Source organism: Talaromyces marneffei, chromosome 2, assembly GCF_009556855.1.
Source record: "Talaromyces marneffei chromosome 2, complete sequence".
Classification (NCBI taxonomy): Eukaryota; Fungi; Ascomycota; class Eurotiomycetes; order Eurotiales; family Trichocomaceae; genus Talaromyces; species Talaromyces marneffei.
In genome coordinates, this window is record NC_072349.1 from 1,281,846 (window position 1) to 1,309,367 (window position 27,522).

The window sequence follows — 27,522 nt, forward strand, 5'->3', positions numbered from 1 at the left end:
AAAAGAAATATATTCCTTCTTCGCACTCCAACAAAGAAGAAACGCCGCTTGTAGAGCAGCAACCCGTGCTGCCCGGCGCCCACATCGTCCCAGCAATCCCACCCAGAAAAGGTCCTGGTGTGAAAAGTCGCTATTTTATTTTTGACTCTCAGTCACACGACAGCAGTGAATCAGATCGTCAACCTCCCCCCGGAATCCCGTTGAACAAACCGATGAAGTTCTCTTATCAGGTGCTTAGCACACCGACTGCCGATAGCCCCGGGTCGACCATTATCCTGAACTATCCCAATCGGAAATATTCGTTTGGTCATCTGGCGGAAGGCTCGCAACGAGCGTTCATTGAAAATGGCTTCTCGTTTTCCTATCTGAACGATTTGTTTGTGACGGGAAAGACGAACTGGGCAAACTATGGAGGTACTCTGGGCATGATCCTTACGCTCGCCGACTCGCGGACGACTGGTCTCGGTGGCTTGACGGAAGATGATAATAAGAAAACCGAAAAAGTGGAAGCTGCTCTGTCAAGACTGACTATACACGGTGGTAGAAACATCAACCACATGTTAGCAGCGGCGCGAAGGTTCATTTTCAGAAAATCCTTACCCATCTCAGTCAAGGAGTATGACTCGAAAAGTCTTGCGCGTGATCAACAAGAAGCAGATCCCTTTACGACACCCACGTTTGTAGATGAGAATATCAAGGTCTGGCCGATGGCATTGAAGCCCAGTTATGAAATGCGGTTCGAAAGTCGATCCGGATTCAAGAGTCCTCGAAAGCGAAGCTTGAACGAGTTTGAAGAGCGTGATAACGTTCAATCTCCCATTCCAGATACTTTTGCCAAGGATCAGATGTTGCGTGAACACATTGTAAAGGATATGTTTGACAGCGACTGGAAGCTCGACGCTTTGTATGAAGAAAACTTGTACGATGTCAAACAGCCTGCGGTTATGTTTGTTCGCAATCCCAAAACCAAGGACCTCGAGCGTTACCAAGGACCCCTTCCTGGAAGTTCCGATTCAGTCCCCAACATCAAGGTCCTTGTCAGAAGACCATGGCCTGCTGCTACGCTGGATAGACTGCCTCCTACCGCTCCATCATCTGAGTCGCTCTGCTATTTTGTCCGCAATCATGACCTGAGAGGAACATTCGATCCCAAAAAGGCGATCGAGCTTGGTATCCCGAAAGGTCCTGCTTTCAGCCAACTCACAAAAGGAATAAGTTACACCACTGAAAATGGTACCGTCGTCACTCCAGATATGGTTATGGGACCTACGCGTCGGGGCAGAACCGTTGCCTTTATTGATATACCCTCAACGTTTTATATTGACGACCTTATCTCGCGCCCAGAATGGAAATCACCAACTTTGACTGAAACCTTGGCGTCCGTATTCTGGATTCTAGGCCCTGGTGTTGCCGAAGAGCCTCGTCTGTTAGATTTCATCTCGAGCCTGAAAAACTGCGAACATGTGGTTTCTTCTACTGACGTCTGCCCTAATCGTTTGACGATGGTGACCGCTGCAAAGTCATCGCTTCGTCTTGCCAAGATCAACAGCGATAACTTTATTATTCCCTACCATGACAACGTTACCGTTCCTCAGGCTGGCACACGTGTTCTTAGGCACAAATCGGAACCTTCTGCCGCTCAAAAGCCGCTTTGGACGGTCTCCCGACCAGGTCTTTTGTTGGACATGGAACCCAAGTTCGGAATCAATGAAAGTGAACTCATCGAATCCTTAGAGACTCGTGATGTCGTTACGCGGCTACCAAAAGCAGTCCAGCAGCGTGTTAACGTTATCCGAAAGTCACTCACCAAACACGAGGTTATTTCTCAATTCATGAAGCTGCGAGACGGGCTCCCGCCATTGGCACAAGAGGCTGAGGTCGTTACTCTAGGCACAGGATCCTCCAGTCCTAGTAAACATCGCAATGTCTCTGCTACTCTCTTGAATGTGCCTGGCAAAGGTTACTATCTGCTTGACTGCGGAGAAAACACGCTCGGACAACTGAAGAGAACATACCCACCCGAACAATTTCGTGAAGTGATGCAGAATCTTCGTATGATTTGGATCAGTCATATGCATGCTGACCACCACCTTGGGTCTGTTGCCGTGATCAGAGAATGGTATGAAGTCAATTATGGTGCAAGATCCGGCTCCGAAATGCCTTCGGAGAACATTGCCGATATTTTGAAACAAAAGAGACTTGCCGTGGTCGGTGAAAGCATGTACATACAATACTTGGAGGAGTACTCAGGTATGGAGGACTTTGGATATGAGAAGACTTTGCCCCTATCGGTTCTTCCACCTACCAGAGACCGACCTTATACGTCTGTGGTCTATCGATATACTCGACCCGATGGAACTTCCAAAGACGACGCTCAAAATTCGGCGTATATACGCTTTGACTCCACAGAGAACTATCTCAGCGGGCTTCTACGGGCAGCCACCGGACTTACAGGCCTCAACGCCGTCTTTGTCAACCACTGTCGGCATGCAATGGGGTTAACCTTGGAATGGGAAGATGGATTCAAAGTATCCTATTCGGGAGATTGTCGGCCATCAAAGAACTTCGCGGAAATGGGCAAGGATTCTACCCTTCTTATTCATGAAGCCACCTTCCAAGACGATCTACATGGACAAGCCGTTGCAAAGAAACACAGCACAATATCAGAGGCGATCGCCGTTGGCAGCTGGATGAATGCTAAGACGGTGCTCCTGACCCATTTCAGTCAGCGATATGCCAAAATCAGCAAATTGGAAGACATTGGTCGTCGACCACAGGCACAGCAGGGAAAAGCCAGAGAAGCGTTCAAAAAGCGAAAGGTCGCCTTGGACATCCCAGATGATGACTGTGCCGATAACGGCGCGGAGGTCGAGGTCAGTCAGGCGTCGGGAGAGGATTTTGACAAAGCAACAATGCCCGTTTGCATGGCATTTGACTATATGAAAGTAAAAATACGAGATATACCCATTGCGCAAATGTTCATGCCGGCTTTCGAGAAGCTCATTGAACGTCTCGACCGACTAGCTGAGGACGAAAGTGCAGTGGCAAAAGAAGAGTCGCGCAAAGCTCTGGAAAAGAAGATGAAGGCAAAGCTTGGCAAGAAGAAATTCCAAGCACTGCCTACTCGTAGTTTCTCTACGGATGCAAGGAAGTCGGCTTGGAGTGCGAGTGAGTCGGAGAGTGGTTGGACGGACGAGAGTGATGTCGAGGGAGAACAGCTGGAGAAGGATAACAAAGCATTGTGAGGCGTTTATATTCAGTTCATGTATGTACTACTATACATTTTCTTCTCTGTGTTATAATTCATGCATTTACTTGGAAACCTCGGTGTTAGCTTATCATACACAAGAAGCAACCTTAACTTCTCTCAATATACCAATATAAAAAACAACCTTCATTACATGACATCGGTACCTTTCCCAAATCTTTCACAAACTCCATCAAATCCTTGCCCGTGATGAACAATACAATGGCACACCGGCATTCATCCGCTCCCTATTCTTTTGGGCTTGGTTATTGAACAGGGAATGTTGGTTAGAAACGTGTACGATGTATCTATCGTAACTAAGTAGTTGCCTAGAAATGCACCCAGTATCTAGATCACTTAGCATTAGGGTAGGTAGAAATTAAGTACATATCAATGAATCCATCATAACAGGTAAAGACGTGATGATATTTGGTATCTTAATTAACCGCTGGGAATGCAAACATTATGGACGAGTTTTAACGGGTAAACTTTATTTTCAATACAAATTTGCAAGAATGTAAGATGCTCCTCCATGACGAGTCTCCAATGGCCTTCATTTTGGTGGTGAGGCGGATATATAAACATCTATCCAGAAGGACCAAAGACCAAATCTATGTTCTGTGTTTTTTTTCTTTTCTTTTTTGTGTGTTGTGGTTCTTGTTGTTGTATCAATGCACGACCAAGGTTGCGGAAGGAAGGGCTAATTTGCGAAAATATTCAACTTCTGATCGACGCCTCCCGATGCAACAACACAACGTATTTGCACCTGTGGTTGATTGTCTTTGCTTTTGAGCAAGTCATTTGTGTCCGTCTGCCCATTAGCGGATTCCGCACTGGGAGCAACCTCCTTAACAACACTCGGAGCCCATCTCAGACAGGTGACAAAGCGCCCATGGGCGTCTGAGAGTGTCTTCACGCATTTGCCATCTTGACTCAAATCCCAGCACCGGATCGACTTGTCATCTGAAGCTGACAGGAGATATTTTCCGCCGGGGTGGAAGACGATCGCTCGAACCCAATTGTCATGGCCCACCAATGTCATGAGGCAGGAACCGCGACGATCCCAAACTTTTATCGTTTTATCTCGCGATCCAGTTGCCGTGAATTCGACTGCGCTCATTTTAGAGAGAGCTTCTTTCTTTAATCCAGCCATGGGTGCGAGATACTGGTATGATGTCTGAGGAGCGACTGCGCAGCACTCAATAACATGGTCATGGCCGACCATCGTCAGCTTGGCTTCTGGGTTTGATATGTTTGTAATATCCCACAGCCGAGCAGTAACATCGTCGCCAGCCGAAAAGAGGTAGTTCCCATCGAAAGACGGGCATACGTCTCGTACCCAGCCGCTGTGCCCTTGTATTGTCTTCACACAAAATCCAGTTGTGACATCCCATATCCTCAAGTCTTTATCTCTGCTTGCGCTCGTGAGCAAGTTTCGGCCCGGTATGAAACGAACCGCACTGACGCTGTGCTCGTGACCTAGCAGCGTTCGAATGTTCTTATAGTCTTCTAAGGGGTTCCATATCTTGATGGAAAGATCAGAGCTGCAAGATGCTAGTAGCACACCACTTTGAGTGTTGCCGTAGTCCACGTCGAGAACTGCTCTCGTATGACCTTTGAGCGTTGTTTCCAGCTCCCCGAGCTCCCAGTCCCATATCTTGATCATGCAATCGTCTGAGCCGGAGGCAATAGAGGAGAATTTCGGATGGAATGCGAGACAGTTGATAGTATTTCGGTGCGACTCTAGCGAGTAACGAGCTGGGACTTTGGGGAGCCAAGATGCTGGGTCTTGATTGCGCTTCGAGAGAGATGTAGGTGTAGCATTATTTAGTTCCGTCTGCAATGCCCCGCAGCGAGCCTCGAGGTCCATAATCTGTAAAAAAGAAAGTTAATAAAAGCATATTCATCCGAGGTTTAAAAAACAAAAGTAGATCAGTGTTTGGTACATGCCTTTTTCTGTAAACGAACGATGCTAGTCCATTTCTTCTCCAACAAAGTCTCGTATTTGACCATCGTACCGGTATCGAACACCTCCTCGGAGAGGCCTAGCTCTCCCCTGAGCGCAGAGGCAGCATTGGAAAGATTATTTGCAGACAAGTATGCTATAATTGATTTGTGACTGCGATTGTGTCAATTTCATGCCCAGTGCCCCTCATTTCCGGGGTGTAAACGCACAGCTCTTCGGCTTGCCGAATCGTCAATAAACGACTCATGTTCTTACGATGGCTGCTGTGCCAATCTTATAATTGAAACTATCCGCATCTGACGACGAATGCTACCAGTCAAAGAAACAAAAAACCACCAATGCAGCCTCGAGGTACCACAGCCAAAGACGATTCGAGTACGGGGTTTCGAGTTCGGATAGGCGGTGCAGGAGCTCTACCCCTGGGTTGCTGTGAATATGTGGTTCGAAGGTGATCGCAGGGAAAGCGCTTATGTGAGGTTTGCAAGAAAGAGCTTGCGATTGGAGGAAAATGGAGAGCGACAGCAATTACCAGAGTCTTTGTAAGTAATTTGTGCCTGACATTTTCGCAGTAAACAAACCCAGTTGGCCGACAAAGCGTCGGAAGAAGGTTATTCCCGTCCCGAACACGGGCCAGCTGGTGACGTCCCCGACTCCCCGCTAAGCTAAGCTGACAATCCGCGGCGGTCAACCTTCCAGGAATGTTCCTGCCTCCGGTTGGTGACTCAACTCTGAGAGTAGCTTTGGAGATATTCCGTCCAATTGCTCAATTGATTCCGCGACAATGACTAGTATTAAGTTCAGGGAGCCCTACTCCCAGGAGGAATTGGAGACTCTCTATCCCCCACACTTGAAGCTTCAACTGGTCCAGGTGGTACGTCATTCGGTCCCCCTGCAACGCAGCAACTTGGCTTGCGGTCTGAACTAACAACAATAACCTCAAATAGTTTATGCGACATGGTACGTGTTCTACGACAAAACTGAGGGGTCCTACATATTAAGACGAGTCAATGATCAGGAGAGAGAACGCCCGTTTCTGCGCGTTTCCAAAATGTATGTATCCCGCGTATATCCGCATAGCTTGAAGCTTCTTACTGATCTACGTACCTACTAGACCGGCCTATCACCATGTAACTTATCCCATTCCTCGGAATATCGCTATGCAATCCTCCGAATACGCGCTAACTTTGTCATCGAGATTGGCCGTATTGCGCTGTTGCGCGCCGCATGACGTCAATGGTCGCGACCAGTAAAGATCTCTCGACCTGGGACACGTTACAATGGCGGAGGAAAATCGAGACATTCGGTCACGACGACGAAGCGGTTGCAACACGTGGTCCAGCAGGACAGACTGAGGCAATATGGTCAGTCTGACTGGTTCTATGATCCGGCATACCATCGCTAACACCCGCTGAATAGTCAGGCAGGAGAGCTCACGGATAAAGGACGACAGACAACACTCGAACTCGGACAGCGCTTACGCCATCTATATGTGAACCAGCTCGGATTCATGCCACAGATCAAATCCAACGCCGAGGATATGTACCTGCGTGCCAGTCCCATCCCTCGTGCTCTCGAATCAATGCAACAGGCTTTCATGGGAATGTATCCTGCTAGTGCGCGTACGGCAGACTTTGAAACTCCGGCCATTGTGACGCGAGCCTACGCGGACGAAACGGTATACCCAAATGACGCTAATTGCCGACGTTTCAGACAGCTTTCAAGGCTCTTTGCGGACCGAGCGGCTAAGAGGTGTCAGTATTCACCTGTTCTTCCTCTCCTCTCGCATGTCCCATATTTTCCATGGATGCAGAATTTGATCTGACACTGGTAGCCAGGGAATGATACCGACGACATGGACTACTTGACCAAGCTATTCACAAAATGGATGCCTTCGAGCTCTCCTCGGGTTGCTGTTGACTCTCACCCTCGTCTATCAGGTATTATGGACACAATCAACGCCACTCTAGCTCATGGGCCAGCCACAAAGCTCCCCCCACAATTCTACGATGAAAAAGCCTTAAAGATCATCGACAAAATCGCTGTCGAAGAATGGTATGCGGGTTACAAAGAGAATGAAGAATACCGACGCCTTGGCATTGGCGGTCTTATGGGCGATATCGTTGATCGTATGGTGATTACCGCTCTGGAAGGTGGCTGGCGCAGCGAAGTGGCTTCTTCCATCACCAATGGCTCCAAAGTGCCTATCAAATTTGGCTTGACCGGCTGCCACGACACGACTCTTGCCTCCGTCTTATCCAGTCTTGGTGCCTTTGACAATGAGAGGTGGCCCTTTTTTACGTCTCACATTTCATTTGAACTATTCTCAGCCGACGCTGAAGCTCAGAGCCCTACTGCAAACCAAGATTTGGCATCGTCATCATCGTCATCACAAAACAAAAGTGCTGGATTGTTCTCATTCCTTAGCAAGCCCGCCGCCCCTTCTCCACAAACTCCTTCTCCCTTATCCTCTGTGGCTCGCGTACCGCTCTCAGATCTGGACGAATCCAGCCGCGAAACCTTGCGCAAATACTATGTTCGACTTCGCTATAATGATCGACCTATGAGAATCCCTGGATGCGTTTCGAAAACTGCTAATCATCTACCCGGCGACGACTCGTTCTGTACTCTGGAAGCGTTCAAGGAGATTGTGGACAAATTCACCCCGAAGCAATGGCAATCTGAGTGTTCGCAAAATCTCGGCGAGGGGATCTTCGGAAAAGATGATAAACATAAATCCGTTGCTGGTTATTAATTTTGCTCCTTTTCTTTATCTAGTCTTTCTGTATTTAAGAAAGTCGTATACACTGTATTCACCTACAAGACTAGGGCTATAGAGAGCCGGAGCTGGCTTTGACGCATTAATCAATCTTCAATGTTTCTTGTTTTGCAGTGGCTTTAGGGCTAGGGTTGCGACTAGTCAGATATCGGAGCTAAGATAAGCTCCTTATTTTCACGCACATTTTCATATTGCCGTGAGGTCTTCGGACTAATCCTTACTATGCAATCTCACTATTGCTGAAGAGAATACCCCATGGCATGACATGCACGGATCTACTGGTCAGTGGACGGGAGGATATGTAGTTTGAGACTATAAATGTCCTTGATAGCCCAATTTAACACTTGAATCAATCAAGTCTTCATTCCAGAAACAGCCTCCAAAGGTCAAGTGATTACATTGAGGCCCAGCTCACAATGGCTTCATCTAAAGGATCGAAGGTCTCTCCTACGATTTACTTCTCTTTTGCTGCTGTTGGGCTTATTATTGCAGTTTTGGGGCTCCTATTTCCTGATTTCTATGACTCGAATACAGGTCGTGTTGGACTTAGTCTCACCATTCCCAAGAGCATCCAAAAGTACCTGTTGACCCCCAGCCATGAAGACCGCCATCAATACCGAGCTCAAGTCTTCTCAAGAGACCCGCTGGTCATGTATATTCATGATTTCTTAACTCCAGAAGAAATAGATTACGTCCTTAAATACAGGTATGTTACGATCTCGGCCCTAATACTAGATGTGACAGACAAATAACTGTTTTCACGCAACCATTAGTGAACCTCGGTATGAACCATCAAAAGTCTACGGCGGAATCGACAACCCACCCATCACTGATGAAAAAATGCGCCGTTCCGAACAAGTAATCATGGATCGCAAAGACCCTATAGCCCGTCGCCTCGCACAACGCGCCAGGGAATTTCAGGGCTGGCGCGGCAACACCACCTATGTTCAACCCCTCTCAGTCCAGCGATACAATGTAAGCGGATTCTACAACTACCACTTTGACCCGGATGGATACATTACCAAAGGAAACCGCGTTACGAGTTTCATGATCTACCTCACGGACGATTGTACCGGCGGAGGAACCAATTTCCCATTTCTGCCGCAGCCGAATGATACTCGGTGGTGTGATGTGATTGAATGTGATGAAGAGGCCAAGGACGGTTTCCAGGGAACAACATTTAAGCCCGTCAAGGGATCAGCTGTGTTTTGGGAGAACTTTTACCCTAATGGGTCATGGCACCATGGTGTCTACCATGCCAGTTTACCCGTTAAGTCGGGCATCAAGGTTGGCTTGAATATATGGTCGTGGGATTCGGCCTGGGAGGCTCCCGCGGAGGAGGAGCATGTTAACGCGACTTCATGAATCTACAAGATCTAGCTACCGATAGAGAAGCAATCTGTATTTAGAAGGTCCTAGATATGATGTTCTAGGGTTAGGTTAGAGCCACATTTAGGATTTGTGTAGCCAGTTGATAGTATGCAATTTAGATGCATCTTCTATACATAGCACTTTTCCTCTTCACGTAATAATTCCATACCAAGAACATTACAATGGAATATAATTTGTATTCCGGCCTAATAATTGAGGGAAAGTAATTTGTACGTATAGGTCGTGGTTATACCTAAAACGGAGCTTCACATGCTACGTAGTCTGTAATCCTACATATGCAAGTCGAGTAAGCTTGCAGATATACGTGCTAACCTTGAAAAAGGTACCACTATATATTCACTTACTATGTATGCTACGTAAATTACCCCTCTTTGACATTCTAAAATTCTTCAGATCGTCTTCAATTATAACTAGTTAAGTTAGTTATAGGAAACAAGCTTAGTCACGTTGAACCACATCTTTTGACGGCGCCGTAACTGACCGCATATTGATTATTCATGGTTCGGATTTAGTGGCTGTAAAGTTAAGGCTAAAATATAAACATTGAAACTAACATTTTAGTTCATGAGTTTATTGGTCGTGGCCATAGTTTAATTTGGAAGTTGGTGTTGTGGGCTTACTGCCTGTAACTCTACTACAGTAGAAACCGTAGGCTGCGCACATCGCCTTTCACGTAACTATCACCAGTTTCCTGTACAAGAAGATCGACTCTATTGGCTTACACTTATTTAGGCTTCAGCTACCTGATGCGAGTCTACAGCTCCTCCCCGACGCCACTTTTCTAGGTGCAGAATGTTTATATTGTATCAATACTACGCTGTATGCGGGAGATTCTTCTAAGGCTGTCAGACGACACCTTTCGTGATTTGAGTCTGATGCAGAAGCTGATAACAAGCTTGGCAAAGTGATACTTAATTGATCCATCCCATTTACCAGTACCGGTAAGCACTAAAGCCAAGATCCGGCCCGTCTACGGAGGATCATACTCCATAAGACTATGTCAATGAAGTGATTGATAGATATTGCATCAATGAAAGACATTCTACATTGAGTCGGATCTACAGGCATGACCAATAAGGAAGGCAAGTCTGTTGTCTCTTTGTCACCAAGTAAAACATCCTTACTCAGCACGTAGGTATTTATCCCCAGTTTGTAGATGACATCCATCCTTATGGAGCACGGGATAATGTCACTGCTCCACAGTAATATAGTGAATCCTTGAGGAATTAGATTAGCCCAATAACGGCAACAACGTGGAGACTTCGGCTCTCGATTTTCGGTTATACGTACATAGGATTGTGCGTAATACATGTATTCTTTTGTCGACACTCTTACCTTATCAAGGCAATCTACACCCACAGCATCAATCCGGATTGCCACCGGTAATATATACAATACAACCCGGAATAGGTATGAGGCCATAGTGAAGTCGAGTATGCAGGTAAATATTTTGCATGGATTCCAAAGACCGCCCCCAAATTTTGTGTGGATGCTCTGATCAAACCAACAATGACTCTTGTGTGCATTGTAGTTGGTTAAGCCACAGACAGGAAAGACCACCCGACAAATTAGCCCTAACTAGTACGTACATCTTTGGGCCACCTGCCAGCGAACAACTTGATGTAGCCAAATTAGAAGCTAAAGTTAAGCTTTACCATAAATCGTCCGTTTCTGCGCCTATTACGATAATTCGGAACAATTTTCAAGATTCGTATTCGGTTCATGTATATCAACCAGTGCTTACATCAGGGTATGGTGCAGATTTTAAGTGCGGAGTAGAAAGATCCTAGATTTGCATAAGTTATCGATAAGCTTATTACTAACGAGCGACTACTCTCTAGTTATACGAAGATATATTAGTGCTAAATAATGTCTTGATTAGTGATCCCTGTATGGTCCTCGATAAGCAGAGGATTCAAAAGTAGTTAGTTCACATACCCAATATAGCAAATCCAGTAGTCAATGCCGCGGTTGGTGGATCTTTTCACGTACATGGCCAACTTGTACATCTCAAATAGTAGTTTAGAGTGTTATAGAATCTAGAGTAATGCCTTTGAAATCATTGAGAGAATGGATTTATACTATCAATATATCTAAAGAAGCACAACACAGCGAAACCGTCCTATATCATGTCGGGTATTCCAGCCGACGAGAAAAGACGGCGGCAAAATAGGGAATCTCAACGACGATACAGTTAGTAAATCAGAAATATGATAAAAATGAACAAAGTATACTAATCCGCCACTCTCTGTCTGCAGGGAAAAGACAAAAATCAAAGTCAAAAGATTATGTTTTTGACAATTCACGATCTCACCCACTCATGTTACCTTTAGAGCAAAGTTGGAACAGTCCTAATGCTTCGACAACAATTCCACCATGGGTTGATATTAATTGCGAAGATGCTGAACTCCGAAAGACTCATCTACAGGCCCGTGAAGTGGATGTCCTCTGGAACCCTATCGTGGATTCAGGAAAGGAAAGTCATCGAGGTAGCGAAGCGACAATGATCGACTATCAAGATCTAAACTCGCCCTACACCAGCATATATGGAATATCACCATTACAAGAAACAAACATGTCGTCGGTGAACACACAACCACCAGTGACGGGCCACTCTAATATAAACCTCAGTCTTGCGCTCCAGTCAGCCAAAGGTCCAGGGGCTCAACAACATGTGTCTTCTCTACATGATACAACAATATCTAGACATGAGCCTTCAACAAATTCGCTTTCACCCCCATTCATGGAAACAGAATTAAACAACGATGGAAACGCTTGGGTGGCATCTCCACCACCTATACGAACTAGGAAGTCATCCAAAGGCCCCATGGATTCTCGTCGCCAGGTGGGACCTCCCACGAAATCTTCTATTCCGCGCGTCAGCTCCAAAGCAATCGAAATGATCACAGACGTCCAGAATCTATATAAATTCGGCGTTAGTATAGGCATTCTTCCGGAGGATAAAGAAACACAGCTTTCCCTGAGAAGAATGAAACGTCGTTTTGTCTCCCTCTTGCCACAGCCGTATATATCCGACTCGGACAGCTCAAGAGGTGAACATTCCGACGGGGAAAGTGATGATACGTGAGTTGAACTTGACATGAATCCAAGACGCGATCTTATTTTGGCTAATTGAATCATGTAGTGAATTTCGATAAGTTTATCGACGGCACTTGGACCTGAATTCTAGGTTGGTATGGCAAGGGTTTTCGGCCATTTGAAGGTCCTACTCACTTGACTTGATGGACGTGTGAAAATTTTACTGCTTAGACTAAGATACATACTTGAATACAATGTAAATAAATACTTAACCTAGAGAAACATTTACGAGAAGCTTGTCAATAACTCAAATTCATTATGTTCATATATACCAGCTCATTCTCAGCACTGTATGCTGACGACCAAAGGCCGAAGATAACGTGTTTAGACAAAAGGAAGCCAAGAATTCTATACACATTCCAACTTGTGGAATTTGCATGACAGATAACAAATAATATTGACCTTTCAATGTTCTGAAAGGATAAAACCCAGTGGTTGTATCATGGCGTTAGCCTTAACCCCAACCCGAAAAACCTAACCAACGTCCGTTTCATGGTTTCTTGTGTTCTCAAAGTCGGGATTTTCGTATATTTCGATATATTTATTCCTCAATATCCTCCTGTTATTTGGATTTTCAGTTAGATCAAAGGTATATTCTAGTATCACAAGCAGAAAATTGGGCACTTACGGGGTTGGAGATTCCGACCACAGGGCAAGATGGCTAGAAAGCATCAGATTTTAGTTAGTACACCCTCAATACTTCGTGATAGCTGTATGCTGTTATCTTCAAGGTTTGACAATAAGGTGACTCACGCCTTGGGGCTATATAGTAGTAAGAATCATATTAGTATTCTGTCTTTCACCACGAAATGATTGGAAAACTTACCCTGGGTGATCGAGCATTAAGCCAGCTTGGGCTGCGAGCAACTGGGCCGTCTTCTGCAACTGTGCATCCATCAGGAACGATGGGAGAGGCAGCAGCCAAGGTGGCAAAGACAACGGCGAAGAGGTATTTGAACTGCATTGTTGCGTTGATATGTATGCTTTCCGAAGAAATGGATAGATAATGTAAGAAGTAAATGAGATATGAAAGAAGTTTGAGCTTTGAATGTTGAGTTTTTTGAGAGCAATTCTAATCTTTATCAAGAACTGTCGATGAGGTAGCTTTTATGTCTAAAGATTAATGAGTGCAGACTTTCTGCTAATGACCATTCTGGTTTAAATGACTAACTAGTTTTTACTCCCTGAGAGATTTCTACCCTCCGCCCTGCCAACTCGCAGCTCAGTCATCATGCAGATAAGCCATGTCAGAGGAAGCATTGTAACCATAATCTAACGATGCTTACGTCCGGTGTGTATATCATGCAGCATCGTCAATAGTAACCTGAGCAACTAATCCTAGCTCGTGATTTTACTGACAATGTCCCACACTTGTTGTAATATTATCATGCAGGATGAGCTATAAGTGTGCAGATGATGATAGATTGGGGTTGGGTAGACCTAAATAGTCTTCCAACATTGTTTTGGCTTCTGATTGAGTCAATCTTTCTAGACTCATCATGAAGGCAATGTGAGAAACTTTTTCTTATTGGCTTGTACTTTTGAAAGTGTTACTGTGAGTGATCAGAGTGGGATGTCTCGGTGTTCTAACCTACGTAGCTATTGTGCGATATAATTTGAATTTTCTGATCTCGAAAATCAAATGAAGTGCCACAAACTCATATTTCAGAACTTGAGTAAATTATGAAATACCTAAGTGAAGTCAATTCATGGATTTTATTAAACAATTGATGTTAAATGCGTTCATATATTATATACACAGTGGAAAACTGAATCCCTTCAGAAATTTCTACCTCTAATCCACAATCTGAAGGCTACCATTACGCCAACTCCAAATGTCCTCAAACTTCGTACGTTTAGCCAACGCCCAATCGTTTATCTGATCAAAGTTTCTGCAAGTATGCGGAGTATCCGTTTTCAAGATAATCCTAGACCCGTCAAGTTTCCATTCCATAGGTGTCAAGTCTGCATGGCACTGGATTGCTTGACGAATATGATTAATGCAATGATCTAGATTTTTCAAGTCGTCAATACAGGACTTAGAATATCTGGAAAACTTTACAGAGGACAAACCTATGTGATTTCCGCGCGATGGATCGGATGGATGATTGAAAACGTGTGTGTAATAATCAGGGTAGATTGCCTGTCGAAGGCGGTTCTAATTTGACGTCAGTATAAGCTTCTGCTTTCTATGGCTATATGTTCCTTTCTCGTTCTCAGAATGTGGAAAGAGAGATATTGGATTTGTACATACTAGGCAATGGAGTGAATGGTATACATCTAACCCGGTGAAGTAGTTGCCAGATTCCGGCCACTGGAAGGTTGAGTCCTTCAGAACGACTTCATTTTCGCTGAAATCAAGATTCAAACCTAACTTGTAGAATTAATGGTTAATAAATTGGATTACTTTCCCCAATATTATTGGGAGGAAGAAAAAAGACTCGCCTCCCAGAAGAGTCTCCCATGCTTCGTCAACTGCCGGTCCTGGGGGACCGATAAACTCGTGCCCCCCGTCGTCCATGACGAAGTTGCCGGCATCATCAAGGTCGACGCCACCTGAGAAAGTCTTGACTACCAGGTCAATGCTGTCTTTAGCAGGCTCTATAATATAGTGTCAATAAATGTTATTATGGAAGGTATTCCATTTTGTTGCTACCTACCTAAATCCGTGTCAAATCCATTTTCATAGGATGACTTGTCCGATTGAATAAACGAAGCAAACGTCAAAAGACCAACAATACCGAATATGGTATTTAAAATGATGCCAGTAGCTAAAAGCAAGCGTAAGATCTGCTGGTTTCTGTTTGATGATGGCTTCATCAATATCTTGCTCCGTTCAAGCAAATTCTCCTTCTCGTCATCTTCGTCTTCCCTCATATTCGTGCGGTACAGAGCACCAAACATAATAGCAAGAAAGGAAAAACATGCATTAAGTGCCAAAAACAAATCATCTTGGAGTTTTCCTCGAGCTTAGGAGCCCTTTGCGGGGACGTCTTGGACATCTCCGAAAAGGTTACGTTGTTTGCCCTAACTAGCCGAAACGGGATAAACAGTAAGCGTGCAGGAAGAGGGCTGCATGCTCACATCCTGGGATGTAACAAGCCTCACTAACCTCCGACGATTCCCGTATTTTATCAAAATTCTAAATCGAGAAAGTGCTCATAATCCTAATTCATTGATTGTAGGATAATCCTTGTAAAAATCACCTGGGTCGTGTCTTTAGTGGTTCTACCATCATGTTCCTCAGTCGAGAGCGCGTTGCGTCTTGCCCATCATCATTACTCCCTTTTGTTGTTGATTTATCCCAGACCTTGTGTTGTAGCAGAGATCTCATCGGTCCTTAGCAATACGATGAAATATGACAAACTTCAACCTTCGAAAGAAGCCGACACAGATCACGATGTGAATGAAGCCTTACTTCATGACGTGGAAATCTCCTCGGCACCAAGAATAACTCGTCAAGCTTTGAGTCGACGCTTAATATGGCCATGTATCCTAATCTTCGAAAACATACTCATCGTCCTCGCCCTACTCATCTTCTGGAAGAGACTTGTCCCCCCACCTACAAATCTTAACTACCAAGTCCTAACAGCGGACAACAAGACATATCCATCGGGTCCTTTGTCCTGGTCACAAAATTTCGAAGCACTACCATGTGGCAAGACACCCGAGGAAGCTCGAGCCCGAGGGTGCGAATTTGACATGCTCGTCACAGCATGGCTACCACCCCGATGTATCGATCGCGAATTAGTCGACGAATTCACCGCATTAGGCGAATGGGACTTTTACACAAAGTATCATGCTACGGAAGGCGACAAGTTCCACACCTATGATCCCGACTTCCTGGGATCAGTCAATCAGACCATCTACACTGAGAGACGATGGCATATCACCCATTGCCTGTTCATGTTCAAGAAGCTCACTCGAGCGTTGGTGAATGGGTGGCCGGTGGATGCTGAAGCTGTATCGGAACCTCATACAGAACACTGTATGAAGACTTTTACTGAGCAAATGTTGTTTGGGCCTAAACTTGACCTCGATGAGATCGAAACGTACTTGGAGATTATTTATCCGCCGTGCTCGGTATGATTGGCAGCTTGCAATGCCAGTGATGAGATATTTGGTTTAGTGTATATAGAATATGGATTTGGCGCTTCATTAATCAGATACTGCCTTCTAAATCGTCGCGTCTAAGGAGTTATGAATACTTTGATTGTTTTTCTACGGACTCTCATGTCTATCTAAGGCCACCATTTCAGGACATTCAACATCTGTGCTACCCAGTCTTGAGTAGGCGGTAATATCACTGGATGTCCCACGGTTCCCAACTATAGTGACAAGAAACAGACTACCAATAATGGTTGCAGCGCCCAGTAGGGCCCAAGAATTTGATGTCACTTGAAACAAGATGCGATCTATTACTAGAGTCCAGATGATTGAAGAGTATATCATGAGTGTAGCAGCCGAGGATGAGTCTTTTGATATTCCGATAGTGAGGAGAAATTCCTAATATTTTGGCCTGTGTCAGAATTGAATAGGAATTGGCGAAAAACAAGTAAGTAGAATCAACCTACCATCAAGACCCCACAAATGCCAATATAGAATAAGACTCCCCATATAATCGGGCTCTTAGGCCATGTTATGCCCTGGGTTATGATAGTGGCCATCCCACTTAGAATCATAAGCCACCATGCAAATATGTTGACGCTTGTCAGTGGATGTGCTCGGGTTCCAATTCTTCGGATTGATGTAAGTGCTACCTGTAGAGATATACCCATCAGGTTCTTACTCGAATATTTTGCTTATATTAAAATGTTGCGGGGTTTCAATACTTACTACACCTCCGCAGAACCCCAAAATGCCAAATCCTAAGCCATATAAACGATCGTGCGCATCTTCGGAGACATTGTATACTGTTGTTGAGGTATTGAATATGCCTTCAGGCTGCGCTATGAGCATAACGCCGAGTAGTGCTCCCAGAGCACCTACACAATCTGTCCATTTGACTGTAGCGAAGGATAGATACCGTGTTAGAATCAATGATCCCAATGGCCCGAGGAAAGTCAAAGCTGTAGCTTCACTGAGGGTCAAGTATATCATGGAAACTAATGTAGAAACATCCATGTCGTATTAGCATGGTCGCACAAACATTTGATATACTAAGGGATGAGAATTGAATTCACATCAAGAGTACATACAGAAAAACCCCGTGGCGCTACAGATACCCCCAAGTGCACGCAGAACTAATAACCATCGCACATCGTGTGTTCCAAGTAGCATATGCACCTTGGAGGTGTCATTAGGGGTTCTAGAAAGAAGTAGATACACTGTACATCCGAATGTTGTGATCAACATCCGGACATACAAGATCATGAGGATGAACCGCCTCATCCGTTGTTTCGATGAACTTGGCCGCGGCATTTAGGGTGGCAGCTACCACTTGGGAAGCCAAGACATATAATGATGGGCGATACTGCTCGATTATAGAAGGGATCTTTGCCATTGATGGAGGGAATTGGAGATTGGGAGTTGTGTTGGTCGTCAACGAGCTAGTAGAGGACGGAAATTGTATGTGCGATAGATTGAGGTCAATTCTATATAGACTATGTAGATTTTCTCGACTAGGAGGTCTTTCAAAATTATTCAGGTACAGGAAATTTCACGACATGCCATTACATTCAGTATTCAAATCTGGGGTCTGTAACTCTCCGTTGAAAATACAGCACTCCAGTTGTCTGCATGAATCTTTATTTCCAGTCATGTTAAAAATCATACAAGGTACTCGTGTCTATGAAAAGACCCATTTACTAAAACTGTTCAAGCCCGTCCTTGAAAAGGGATTGAATAAGGCACCGTGATGCATGATGATACCAAGTTGGGCGTTTACTGACAATAATTCTCGACACAGGATAAGCTAGAAGTGTTAGGTATCTCTCTCATCCGAAGAAAAAAATAACTAATTGGTCAAAGTATTGGCTGAAGGTCGTCCGTCCAAGTGGGTATAGCTTCATTGGTGCGGAACAGTCTCATGCATGATGAGGCGGCTAAGGGAGAGAGCCCGTAAGCACTTCCAAATAATCTTGCATACAATCTGCCAGTGGCTGAAATAAGGATTTCTTCAGAGCTAGACAATTGCCACGGACCATTAAGAATGTAAGAAAACAGATCAGCAGACCTTGGCTTTCAGTGAGATTGACTAAACTTACCGAAATCCTTAATTTGTTCTCATTAATGAGATGCAGTACAACATCACGCTGTCTGTCAGCTTGCAGACGGATTCCAGTCCTTATCTTCAGTCACACTTTTGCCTCTCAAGCGCAGCATAGCATGTAGACAATAATCTAACATCAAAGCAAAGTAGTATCGGTAATTGTCATATGCTTGTCACGAAATCAAATTTGCACCGTCCGATCCGGGGCTGAATGATTTACGTGATCTATGTATCCATCCTTTGAACAAATTTCCCATCCCGACTAAGCTTCTTAATTTTGTCCGCTTTCACTCGTTTACACTTACATTCAAACTTCATCTAATCCAACCTTGCGGAAGGAGACAGTCCTGATATACATCAAAATGTCGGCAAAGACTGAATACCAGCCTGTCGACCGGTCCGCTGATGAGGTAGAGGAAGACACCGGTCTGCTTCGCAACTATGTCAGGAGCTCAGGAGACAAACGATGGGAGAAACTCATTTGGATTGGGTTCATAATGACCATTGTGGTGACCAATGTTGTCTGGTTTGGTGTTTATAATCTCCAGAAACAAGCACACCAAGAAGAACAACGTAAGTACTGCAAGACCCTTCTTTTTCTTTCTGAGAAGGCTTATTAATGACTGGCGACCTTATTACCCCTCTGTAGCTATCAACGGACGCCTTCTACGGGTTCCATACAGATTCACTACGCCATACGTCGATGCCCCTCTCAAAGAGCAAAACAAGCTTTGGGCCGATATGTTCCCACGTAAGCAATTTACAATCTTTTCATGTATTTCACCTTGCGTTGTCAAAGTCTGACCATCTTTGTATAGCCGGCTTGGGAGCGATCAAGGTAGAGCATGAATGGGCTGCTAAGCACAATCTCCCCGTTCCTCAAGGAAACGCCTCGGATGGATTAGCTATCTATACTGTAGCAGCTTTCCACCAACTTCACTGCTTGGTAAGTTTGTCGAATATATCCATAAAATGGAGTATGAAGCTGACATAGGTACAAAGACCGTCATCCGCACAAGCATCTACCAGTACCATAGCGGACGGGAGCAAAAAGATCCCTGGACCCATATTACACATTGCCTCGACACTCTCCGACAAGAGATACAGTGCTCGGCAGACCCAACAATCGGTGGTATGAGCAGAGTTCACGAGTGCCGAGACTTTGAGGCTCTTAAAGCCTGGACTACCAAGCATGCGTATACGGAGTTTTTGGATGAACTTCAGTAAGCTAGGAGGTCTCTCTACTTGACAGTAGAATTTTCTAGCTAGTTGGCGTAGTACGTTTGAGATAACTATACAAGACTTGGCTGGTGACTCATTACTGGATTCAAACGAGGTGTGAAAGGGGGATTAGATATTATAGCGCCTGACGGGCGCTTTTTGCCAACCTTTGATTGCAGTTTATTGCTGCTGTTGTATGTATTTATTTACTTATATTTGTTACTTGGTGATTATCGTTGCATAAAACGAGTCCTCAATTAGGGCTACCAATTTATACACGCACAACTGAAATTACCGAGGGAGAAATCCGAGTGTATGAGAAGTGTTCTCCCGACTGGAACAGCCAAACAGAAATCTCCGAAATGAGAGATGTTCTATGGATTATGAGGCGGTCCTTAAGCATATACATGGATAAGAGGGCTTAGTGTTGTGGTTTGGACACGAGACTCTAAAACCAGGGAATTTTTGATTGAAGCCCGGCGAACACGCCATTTATATATTATTATGCATATAATCCCCGTCTAGTATTTATTCATAGTCTCAATCTAGAAAAAAAAAAATAACCATTGACCAGGTCCCTGCCTGGTGTAGTTTAGCGTGTTCTAGGGCCAAACAATATATGGTCGGTCGCTAGCAACGAGCTTCCTTTGACCTCGCATCTATGCAGTTCCAGTGGGCACTTCTGCTCTTTTCATTTCTCCAATATAAACAAACAACCCCTCCTTGGTACGGACCAGCTACTTCCTCATTTTCCCCTGCTATTTCGACACCGAGAAACCACCCAATTCTCGATTTCACCACAAATTTTGCCTGGGGTGATAACAAAACGATCTATCAAAGTATGGACTTTTCACAGTACGGCGAGCCGGCCCCAGAATGGACGTCTTATGTATCTGCGCATCCCATCATAGACCAGCCATGGATCAGGCCACCTGAAGGAGAATCTCTCACTGAGATGCATATTGCTGGAAACAATGCCAGAGCAGCGCATGATCTGGTTATATTGAAAGCGCACGGCTTGGAGGGAAAGTATTCGAGTCAAGATGTTATGGTCGAGACTCGCCATGGTTCGACTATTCCGTTGAGGATATATATCCCTAATGTCACGCCTGCTCTGTAAGTCATAGTCCACCGAGTTACTGTGATTACTGGCATTCTGAGACCCGCAAAAAAGTTTAAACAGTACGAAAGGGCGGCCAATCTACGTCTACTTCCATGGAGGCGGTTTTCTGCATGGATCTATCGACACTGAACGCTCTGTATGTGCCTCAATCGCAACGAAGCTCAATATAATGGTCGTGCATATTAGTTCGCGCCATATCCATCAAGTCAAATATCCAACCCCGCATCATGATGCCTCGGATGCGATCAAATGGCTTCTTGATAACGCCGGTACTTACGGCGGTGATGTCGGCAACATTGTCATCGGTGGCATCTCGTCCGGTGCGAATCTGGCTGCCTATGTGGTGCAGCAGTTCTCAACATCAGCTGCCACTGCCAGACACAGAAAAAACCGCGCGGTTCGAATCAAAGGGCAGGTTCTCATGGTTCCATGGTTGATTCAGCCCAACGCATTTCCTTATGATCAGTTTGTCGAGAAGAGCAGGACTTCACTAGTCCAGTGTGCAGGTGCTCTTGGCCTATCTGCGGAGAGACTCAAGTGGCTATCATCTCTTCTGGAAGCTGAAAACATCGCCGATCCAGTCATCAATCCGGCCCTGGCCAACGACAAGATCTTGAGCAGCCTACCAAGGACAGCCATCATCACGGCGGGCGGTGATCCGCTACGAGATGATGCACTTCTCTATTCCACCAGGTTGGAGAAGGTTGGGTATGTGTTTTGGATCTCCCCTGACCACAACCTAGGCGTACAAACTATATAAACTAACGAAGAATCCTTAAGAGTCCAAACCAAGGTCCATGTATTCCCCGGGATGCCACATCATTTTGGAGTATATCAACTGCCCCATCCACATATAGCTTACGAACTTCGATCAGCCAGTGTCTTTCAGAGCAGAATATTTGAGTCTATTGAGTGGGCGCTCAGGGATGGAGTTGACGAGGCGGGCAATGCATGGATTGTCGAAGAAACGGCTTAGCTGGGGAGCCACTAACCCCTCGACTAACCTGAATCGCTGCCGGGATGCATCGTGGTTTCGACTCCCGTTGTGGGCTATTCTTTTCTTTTCCGTGCGTATAGACTTGCAAGAAAAGACAATTGTTGAGACGTATCGAATAACCATCAACTCCAACACAATTATCTTTTTTGTAGAAAATAAAGATGCTGGAATGGAAGGATCATGTAGGTTGCGGCACTAGGTAGTACTACACAGTAGACTATTCCGCCGGGGCAGTTGATTGATTAGCGCGATACGCAGCAATTTCAGTCCCCACATCTTCCTTCCCTGCTTGACTTTACTCTTTCAACTCATGTCAACCTCACTCTCATCTCATTCACAACGCCGAGTCAACTTCTTCTTCTATGTTGAAAGCAAATCCGACTCGGATCACTTACTCTGCGACAAAGTAATGATCATCAACGGACACCCGCAATTGGCTCCGGATTACTAGGTCTCCGATCAACACCAAAACGGGACCATTGATTAAATCGTACTCAACTCCCATCAAGAGTCAACAGTGCGGCTGGTCAATCGTATTAAGCCGCCATTTTTGTCCGAATTTTCCGAAACACTGACCAGCCGGACTTGTCAAGATCCTGGTCAATTTGTTCGGCCAACAGGGAGAAGCCTTGTTCGGCAGCAAAATCAAGAGTTAATCAATTGGATTTCGAATCAGATCTCACGGCACCGTATTTCCGTTGATTAGACCTGCTGATAGGACAGTCATCGGGGCAATAGCGAATAGTATATTCGGTGCGCTTGATCATTTGATTTTCCTTCCAAAGCTGCGATATCGACGTTATCATCCAGTGATACACTGATTTGATATTCGCGAACGGCATTCGATTTGTTGTCGGTATTTCGATCCTTTCCTTGATATCAACCCATCAACCAGCCAATGGTCATTGCATCTTTACTGATTTTTGCCCTTTAGCATGTCCTGATCCCTGCACCCTGTCGATTCGGGTGACTGGAAGGGAGGGATTAATAGTGGTTCTCTACTACTCTATTTTCGACTGAGAGACCGAGAAAATAACGAATCAACATGACTGTAAGTGACCGCTTATTTCTATTGCTTGTGCGAAATTCTCCAATTTTCTACTAGCAAGCCCTCTTTTGCCACTCCTTCATCTACACTCTGATTCTTGATTTTTCTATTTTACCAATTATTTTGCTCCCATGGAAAGTTTCTTGTTTTCGTGGATTTGATATTGAACCACGAGATCTCTGCAATTACAAGGAAAGCTTTCCTGATCTGAGAAAAGAAACGGGAGCTGCTCCGAGGTCTTCAATTGTTCACATCATCATGCTCATCTTTCCTTCTGTTGGGTCCTCTAATGTCCGGCATTGTCTGAGACCGAGGGCGTGCTACATCACATCTATTGTTGAGTCACAATGATGGCCCCAAACAAAAGCCCATGATCATTTGCCATAATTACCAGTTGCAAATTTACCTCAATTTTTCCCTTCGTCATCACCCTTGTTGCAATCATGTGGAAGGAATACTCGGCCATCCCTGTCCCCAGAAAGTTGCCCAAAGTTCCTCCAGGGCAAGACAGATTCATCTTTTCAGATAGTTCAATGTTGCATGGGCAACCAGCGCAAATCAAGACACGTGCTCAGCTAAGCTTGGAAAATATTCTACAGGATATACAGCGAGCAAAGCAAGCCAATCAGGCTCAAATCAGGCCAGGCTTGGTGCCGAATCCGAATGACAACAAGTTCCGGGATAGCAAGCCTCGACTTTTGCTGATGGGGTTGCGACGGTATGTTCAAATTCGGGGCAAATAGGCTTGATGTAGACTCTAATCAATGAGCAGGAGCGGAAAATCATCCATCTCGAGCGTCGTGTTCCATAAGATGCCCCCTAACGAAACGTTATTTCTTGAATCCACGACTCGAATTCAGAAAGATTCAATTCAGTGAGTTGAATCACGCCAATGACGGATATTCAAGTGACTAATTGTTTCTAGTTCATTTATGGACTTTCAGGTCTGGGATTTCCCCGGTCAGCTGGAATTGCTCGACCCTTCCTTTGACTTGGAAAGTATCTTCGGCTCAATCGGTGCCCTAGTATGGGTTATTGACGCACAAGACGACTATCTAGAGTCAGTGGTGCGACTCAACCGTACTATTTTGATCGTTCTACAATATTACCCAAACATCAACATTGAAGTTTTCATCCACAAGGTCGACGCACTTGCAGATGAGTTCCGGACGGAAGTCTTTCAGGACATTGTGCAGCGCATATCCGACGAACTTAGCGATGCAGGCTACGAGAATGCACCTGTACATTACTACCTCACATCTATCTACGACTACTCTGTGTTTGAGGCCTTTAGTAAAGTGATTCAGAAGCTTATTCCACAACTATCCACACTCGAAAACTTGATCAACATTCTTGCTAACAACTGTGGATTCGACAAATGTTATCTGTTCGATGTGTTGAGCAAGATCTATATTGCGTCCGACACTCGTCCGGTCGATATGTCGTGTTATGAGATGTGCTCCGACTATATTGACGTTATCGTCGATATATCTGAACTATATTCGTGGGAGCATGCCGATCGCAAAGCCAAAGGCGAGCAGATGCGCGAGGCCGAGTCTCATGTCATCCTTCAAGATCGTAGTATGATTCATTTGATGGAGATGAACAAGTAGGTATCCGGTTCATCCTTTTGTCCCTGCAGTGTCGCTGACATCTTCCAAGGTATCTTTGCCTAGTCTCAGTAATCCGGAACCCCGATGCCAACGAGAAGAAAGGGCTCATTGATATGAACTGTCGTGTTTTCCAAGAGGCTCTTAACGAAGTGTTTTCCCGACCATGGGAACAACCGGAGGATATAAATGCCATAGAAGAGGTTCGGGAGGAGCAGTGATGTGATACGATGACACCCAAAGCAATGGCCAGTGGTATGCAATAAAAAAGATGAAGTTGGAGACAGACATATATGTTGATAATGGCCCTGCACTGTTGTACTACTGTTATGTATTACTACGTACCCTAAGCAGCGTTGAAAGAGCTAAGATCTTGAAGCCATGGTGTTATCTTTTGTAACTCACAGAAATAAAATGAATGCCGAACAAGTTATTTAATATAGCATACAACATTGAAATAGCTAATCATCCATTTCTGTGCAGACATGGAATGTTGACGGAAATCTGGGGGGGGCGGAACCTTGTTGACATCTAATCCGTGGTAGCTAGCTAGCCATTTTCAAATTTGATCCTCACCAGAACACCAAACAACAAGCACAAACTACAAACTACAAACTTGACTGAGTCAATTATATTGCGACCACAAGAATGCCACCAAATCTCCGCAATCGCCGCGGCCAAGCCGACGATAAAACAACTCCCCGAGTCGTTGAAGTCGACACCGACGAAGAGGTCGAAATCACACGCACCACCGAACAACAACGAGAACGCCACCGTATCGAGCGTGACAACAAGAAATATACCGTAAAAATCGACGACGACGACGAAAACTTTTGCATTTCGTTACTCGATGTCCTACGAGTCATTGTCACGCTCGTCGTTTTGACGGTTGGATTGAGTTACTATGTGACTTCGGGGGAGAGTTATATCTGGGGTTTTGAACGGCAGAGGCCCTGGTGGATGCGGTATAATGGTATCAAACAATATTTGGTTTGTCCAACATCACTCTCCCCATTCTACTTATCAACTTTTACTCACGTGTGCGAGTTGTAGCAAGGACCAGTAATCCTAACCCCATCCCAACTCGCGCTCTACGACGGAACCGACCCATCCCTGCCCATCTACCTCGCTCTCAACGGCACAATAATCGACGTCTCCGCGAACCCCGGTGTCTACGGCCCCGGCGGTGGATACCACTTCTTCGTCGGCCGGGATGCTACACGCGCATTTGTGACGGGCTGCTTCCAGGAGGATCTTACGGGGGACATGACCGGTGTCGAGGAGATGTATATCCCTGTTGAGGATGCAGATGAGTCGCATCGAGAGAAGACCTTGACAGCGGCGGAGAAGAAGGCTAGGCATGAGCGGGAAGTGCAGGAGGCGATGGAGAAGGTGAGGGCGCAGGTTGATCATTGGGTTAAGTTTTATTCGGGCCATCAGAAATATTTTGCTGTTGGGAAGGTGGTGCCGGAACCGGGTCAAGAGGAAGAAGAGCAGAGGGAGGAAAGGAAGTTGTGTGAGGGTGCGCAGAAGAATAGGCCGAAGCGTAGTGAGTTGAATAAGCAGTTGTAAGCTCTGCAATTGTTTGTTTGGGTGAGTGGAAGTGTTTTGGAGATGAGAGCAAAATCATACGGCGCATGCATGTTAGGCGTTTATTTGTTTTGTGTATGATCGATCATACGTGTACTAATTACGAGCTCAATAGCAACATTCCAATCTAGCGGCATTTTGAGATAAAAAAAAAATAATGATCGAGTCCTAGAAGTTTTGATTCTCGAGATCTCTATTTAAATGACACGTCCAAACATTTTTAGTTCGTCTGGAACTGCCCTGACCGATTTCATGCCCACCCCGGATCACGGTGGATTTCCGCATAAAGCGAAAATAATACACATTTGTTGTGACGTTCAATCAAGTCATCACTGATTCAAACAAAAACACCCGTTGAATTTGTATTTTAACCGCAAACAAAGGAAACCGTAACCGTAAAAAGACATCAAGGAAAATTGACTAATTTACTCCTCGGCGGTGACGGCGCGGGCTGAAACAATTGTTAGCTTATGGACCAGGAATACGCATAGGAGAGGAGAGCGTACTGTAGATGTTCAAGCTGCTGTGTCCAACAACCTTCTTGATCTGACCCTTCTCTTCGAGGTCAGCAAGGGCCCTGCGGGCCAAGCTGCCGTTGATCTTCAAACGGTCGACGAGGGTAGCGACAGTGATGAGGCGGTAGGACTGGACATCCTTGTAGAGCTTCTCGGAGGTGGTCTTGTCGAGGACGACGGCGTGCTGGGCCTTGTCCTTGACTGTACGCAAAAAAATGAATCAGTTTCATATATTCCTCTAATTTCTTATTTTGTTGCAGTTTCAGGGCGCATGCATCGAGACTCGAGATTCTGTCGTTTGCTTTTTTTCGAATGACTGTGATTCCTCCATTTTTGCCATTTCATCGACTCGTTCCGCCCATCGCGATACCCCCATTCGAATACATCGTGCAATCCGACGACTCTCGAATCTCGAAACACACACACACACACACACACAACCTGTACGCAACAGAAATCAATCACATACCCTTGCCCTTGGACCACTTCTTCTTCTGCTTCTTGCCACCGGCGGATGCTGCTGGAGCCTGTTGAATCGCAAATAAATTAGTCAAGAGCGTTCTGCATAGCGTAATATCGTAGTCATCGATGGTATGACATTAAAAACGCACCATTTTGTATGATTGTCGATGAAGGTCTTCACGGGACAAAGTAGAAAGTCGGAGATGGTTGGAACTATTAATTGCAGTGCGAAATTTGAGTGGGGGATGACTAAGCCGGCCCAATG

General features: G+C 45.2%; 12 protein-coding genes across 12 annotated transcripts; 9 read left to right on the forward strand and 3 right to left on the reverse strand.

The window, feature by feature from the left end:
* Window positions 1–212: 212 nt before the first annotated feature.
* Window positions 213–3,245, forward strand: EYB26_002821 (uncharacterized protein; the record flags this gene model as incomplete). The annotated part of the gene is made up of 1 exon (XM_054262126.1): window positions 213–3,245. One exon carries the CDS (start codon window positions 213–215, stop codon window positions 3,243–3,245), a length of 3,033 nt encoding a protein of 1,010 aa, XP_054118101.1.
* Window positions 3,246–3,947: 702 nt separating this feature from the next.
* Window positions 3,948–5,460, reverse strand: EYB26_002822 (uncharacterized protein; the record flags this gene model as incomplete). The annotated part of the gene is made up of 3 exons (XM_054262127.1): window positions 3,948–5,120; window positions 5,198–5,366; window positions 5,423–5,460. 3 exons carry the CDS (start codon window positions 5,458–5,460, stop codon window positions 3,948–3,950), a joined length of 1,380 nt encoding a protein of 459 aa, XP_054118102.1.
* Window positions 5,461–5,994: 534 nt separating this feature from the next.
* On the forward strand, window positions 5,995–7,965 carry EYB26_002823 (uncharacterized protein; the record flags this gene model as incomplete). The annotated part of the gene is made up of 7 exons (XM_054262128.1): window positions 5,995–6,084; window positions 6,158–6,170; window positions 6,229–6,263; window positions 6,325–6,340; window positions 6,409–6,574; window positions 6,630–6,964; window positions 7,049–7,965. 7 exons carry the CDS (start codon window positions 5,995–5,997, stop codon window positions 7,963–7,965), a joined length of 1,572 nt encoding a protein of 523 aa, XP_054118103.1.
* Window positions 7,966–8,405: 440 nt separating this feature from the next.
* Window positions 8,406–9,354, forward strand: EYB26_002824 (uncharacterized protein; the record flags this gene model as incomplete). Its single annotated transcript, XM_054262129.1, has 2 exons — window positions 8,406–8,695; window positions 8,763–9,354. 2 exons carry the CDS (start codon window positions 8,406–8,408, stop codon window positions 9,352–9,354), a joined length of 882 nt encoding a protein of 293 aa, XP_054118104.1.
* A 2,347-nt stretch (window positions 9,355–11,701) lies between these two features.
* Window positions 11,702–12,539, forward strand: EYB26_002825 (uncharacterized protein; the record flags this gene model as incomplete). Its single annotated transcript, XM_054262130.1, has 2 exons — window positions 11,702–12,465; window positions 12,527–12,539. The coding sequence occupies 2 exons, from the start codon at window positions 11,702–11,704 to the stop codon at window positions 12,537–12,539; spliced, it is 777 nt and encodes a 258-aa protein (XP_054118105.1).
* A 1,736-nt stretch (window positions 12,540–14,275) lies between these two features.
* EYB26_002826 (uncharacterized protein) lies at window positions 14,276–15,357 on the reverse strand (the record flags this gene model as incomplete). The annotated part of the gene is made up of 5 exons (XM_054262131.1): window positions 14,276–14,490; window positions 14,554–14,638; window positions 14,735–14,850; window positions 14,926–15,081; window positions 15,141–15,357. 5 exons carry the CDS (start codon window positions 15,355–15,357, stop codon window positions 14,276–14,278), a joined length of 789 nt encoding a protein of 262 aa, XP_054118106.1.
* A 474-nt stretch (window positions 15,358–15,831) lies between these two features.
* On the forward strand, window positions 15,832–16,569 carry EYB26_002827 (uncharacterized protein; the record flags this gene model as incomplete). The annotated part of the gene is made up of 1 exon (XM_054262132.1): window positions 15,832–16,569. The coding sequence occupies one exon, from the start codon at window positions 15,832–15,834 to the stop codon at window positions 16,567–16,569; it is 738 nt and encodes a 245-aa protein (XP_054118107.1).
* Window positions 16,570–19,053: 2,484 nt separating this feature from the next.
* EYB26_002828 (uncharacterized protein) lies at window positions 19,054–19,918 on the forward strand (the record flags this gene model as incomplete). The annotated part of the gene is made up of 4 exons (XM_054262133.1): window positions 19,054–19,264; window positions 19,341–19,442; window positions 19,510–19,637; window positions 19,694–19,918. The coding sequence occupies 4 exons, from the start codon at window positions 19,054–19,056 to the stop codon at window positions 19,916–19,918; spliced, it is 666 nt and encodes a 221-aa protein (XP_054118108.1).
* Window positions 19,919–20,573: 655 nt separating this feature from the next.
* EYB26_002829 (uncharacterized protein) lies at window positions 20,574–22,011 on the forward strand (the record flags this gene model as incomplete). The annotated part of the gene is made up of 3 exons (XM_054262134.1): window positions 20,574–21,028; window positions 21,087–21,743; window positions 21,816–22,011. The coding sequence occupies 3 exons, from the start codon at window positions 20,574–20,576 to the stop codon at window positions 22,009–22,011; spliced, it is 1,308 nt and encodes a 435-aa protein (XP_054118109.1).
* A 1,066-nt stretch (window positions 22,012–23,077) lies between these two features.
* Window positions 23,078–24,911, forward strand: EYB26_002830 (uncharacterized protein; the record flags this gene model as incomplete). The annotated part of the gene is made up of 5 exons (XM_054262135.1): window positions 23,078–23,083; window positions 23,680–23,798; window positions 23,853–23,954; window positions 24,006–24,689; window positions 24,743–24,911. The coding sequence occupies 5 exons, from the start codon at window positions 23,078–23,080 to the stop codon at window positions 24,909–24,911; spliced, it is 1,080 nt and encodes a 359-aa protein (XP_054118110.1).
* A 427-nt stretch (window positions 24,912–25,338) lies between these two features.
* Window positions 25,339–26,262, forward strand: EYB26_002831 (uncharacterized protein; the record flags this gene model as incomplete). The annotated part of the gene is made up of 2 exons (XM_054262136.1): window positions 25,339–25,680; window positions 25,744–26,262. 2 exons carry the CDS (start codon window positions 25,339–25,341, stop codon window positions 26,260–26,262), a joined length of 861 nt encoding a protein of 286 aa, XP_054118111.1.
* A 443-nt stretch (window positions 26,263–26,705) lies between these two features.
* EYB26_002832 (uncharacterized protein) lies at window positions 26,706–27,409 on the reverse strand (the record flags this gene model as incomplete). Its single annotated transcript, XM_054262137.1, has 4 exons — window positions 26,706–26,731; window positions 26,787–26,996; window positions 27,265–27,322; window positions 27,407–27,409. 4 exons carry the CDS (start codon window positions 27,407–27,409, stop codon window positions 26,706–26,708), a joined length of 297 nt encoding a protein of 98 aa, XP_054118112.1.
* Window positions 27,410–27,522: the final 113 nt, after the last annotated feature.